The sequence below is a fragment of the Trachymyrmex cornetzi genome, unplaced genomic scaffold, assembly GCF_001594075.2.
Source record: "Trachymyrmex cornetzi isolate Tcor2-1 unplaced genomic scaffold, Tcor1.1 scaffold1498, whole genome shotgun sequence".
NCBI classification, from domain to species: Eukaryota; Metazoa; Arthropoda; class Insecta; order Hymenoptera; family Formicidae; genus Trachymyrmex; species Trachymyrmex cornetzi.
The window spans coordinates 10,001-10,602 of record NW_017296089.1 but is presented as its reverse complement, the minus strand read 5'-3'; the positions used below and the strand labels follow the sequence as shown (position 1 = coordinate 10,602).

Below are 602 nucleotides of genomic sequence, written 5' to 3'. Positions count from 1 at the left end.
AACAACGTTTTCGTGAACCTGCGCAAAATGGAGCTCGCGATGTGCGGACCGCTGTTCTTTAGGGCACGAGAGATTGAAAACGAGCTACAAAAAGTAAGGATAAACTGAGCTGGAACGAGTGATTTGTCAAGCATCATATGCTTATTCCAGAGCAAAATGGAATCTTTTTCAATATACGTGCAAAAAAAGAAGTGATATACAGGGTGTCCCAAAATTCGTTACTTGAAATACTACAGCAAAAAGTTATGGTATAGTAATAACAATAAAATGTAGATGAAAAGGATAAAAAAATATAGGCAAAATACAGATAAAAAAGTAAATAAAATATAGATGAGCGCAAGGCAAATTATCCAAATTATATCAGCATATAAATATTTATTCAATAAACACACTTAACTAAATTATTTTTTTCGCAAATCCTAAAATGAAAACAATTCAAATACAGCGTATAAACATTTAATTTAAAATAAACATGTAACCAAATTACTTAATTCGCAAATAATAATGTGAAAACAATTCAATCATAGTGCGTGCAAACTTATTTAGGCTGTGTTCCAAAATTCACTGCCAGTGCTGAAAATCTGCAAGTTACGTTACGTATA

At 31.4% G+C, this 602-nt stretch overlaps 1 protein-coding gene across 1 annotated transcript in view; it reads left to right on the top strand.

Moving 5' to 3' along the window:
* Nucleotides 1-15: 15 nt before the first annotated feature.
* Nucleotides 16-602, top strand: part of LOC108757975 (alanine aminotransferase 2-like) — a 5,719-nt gene continuing 5,132 nt past the window's right edge. Inside the window, 1 exon segment of the mRNA XM_018502676.1 lies at nucleotides 16-93. Within this exon segment, the coding sequence (XP_018358178.1) occupies nucleotides 28-93 (66 nt within the window). The 5' untranslated portion in view covers nucleotides 16-27.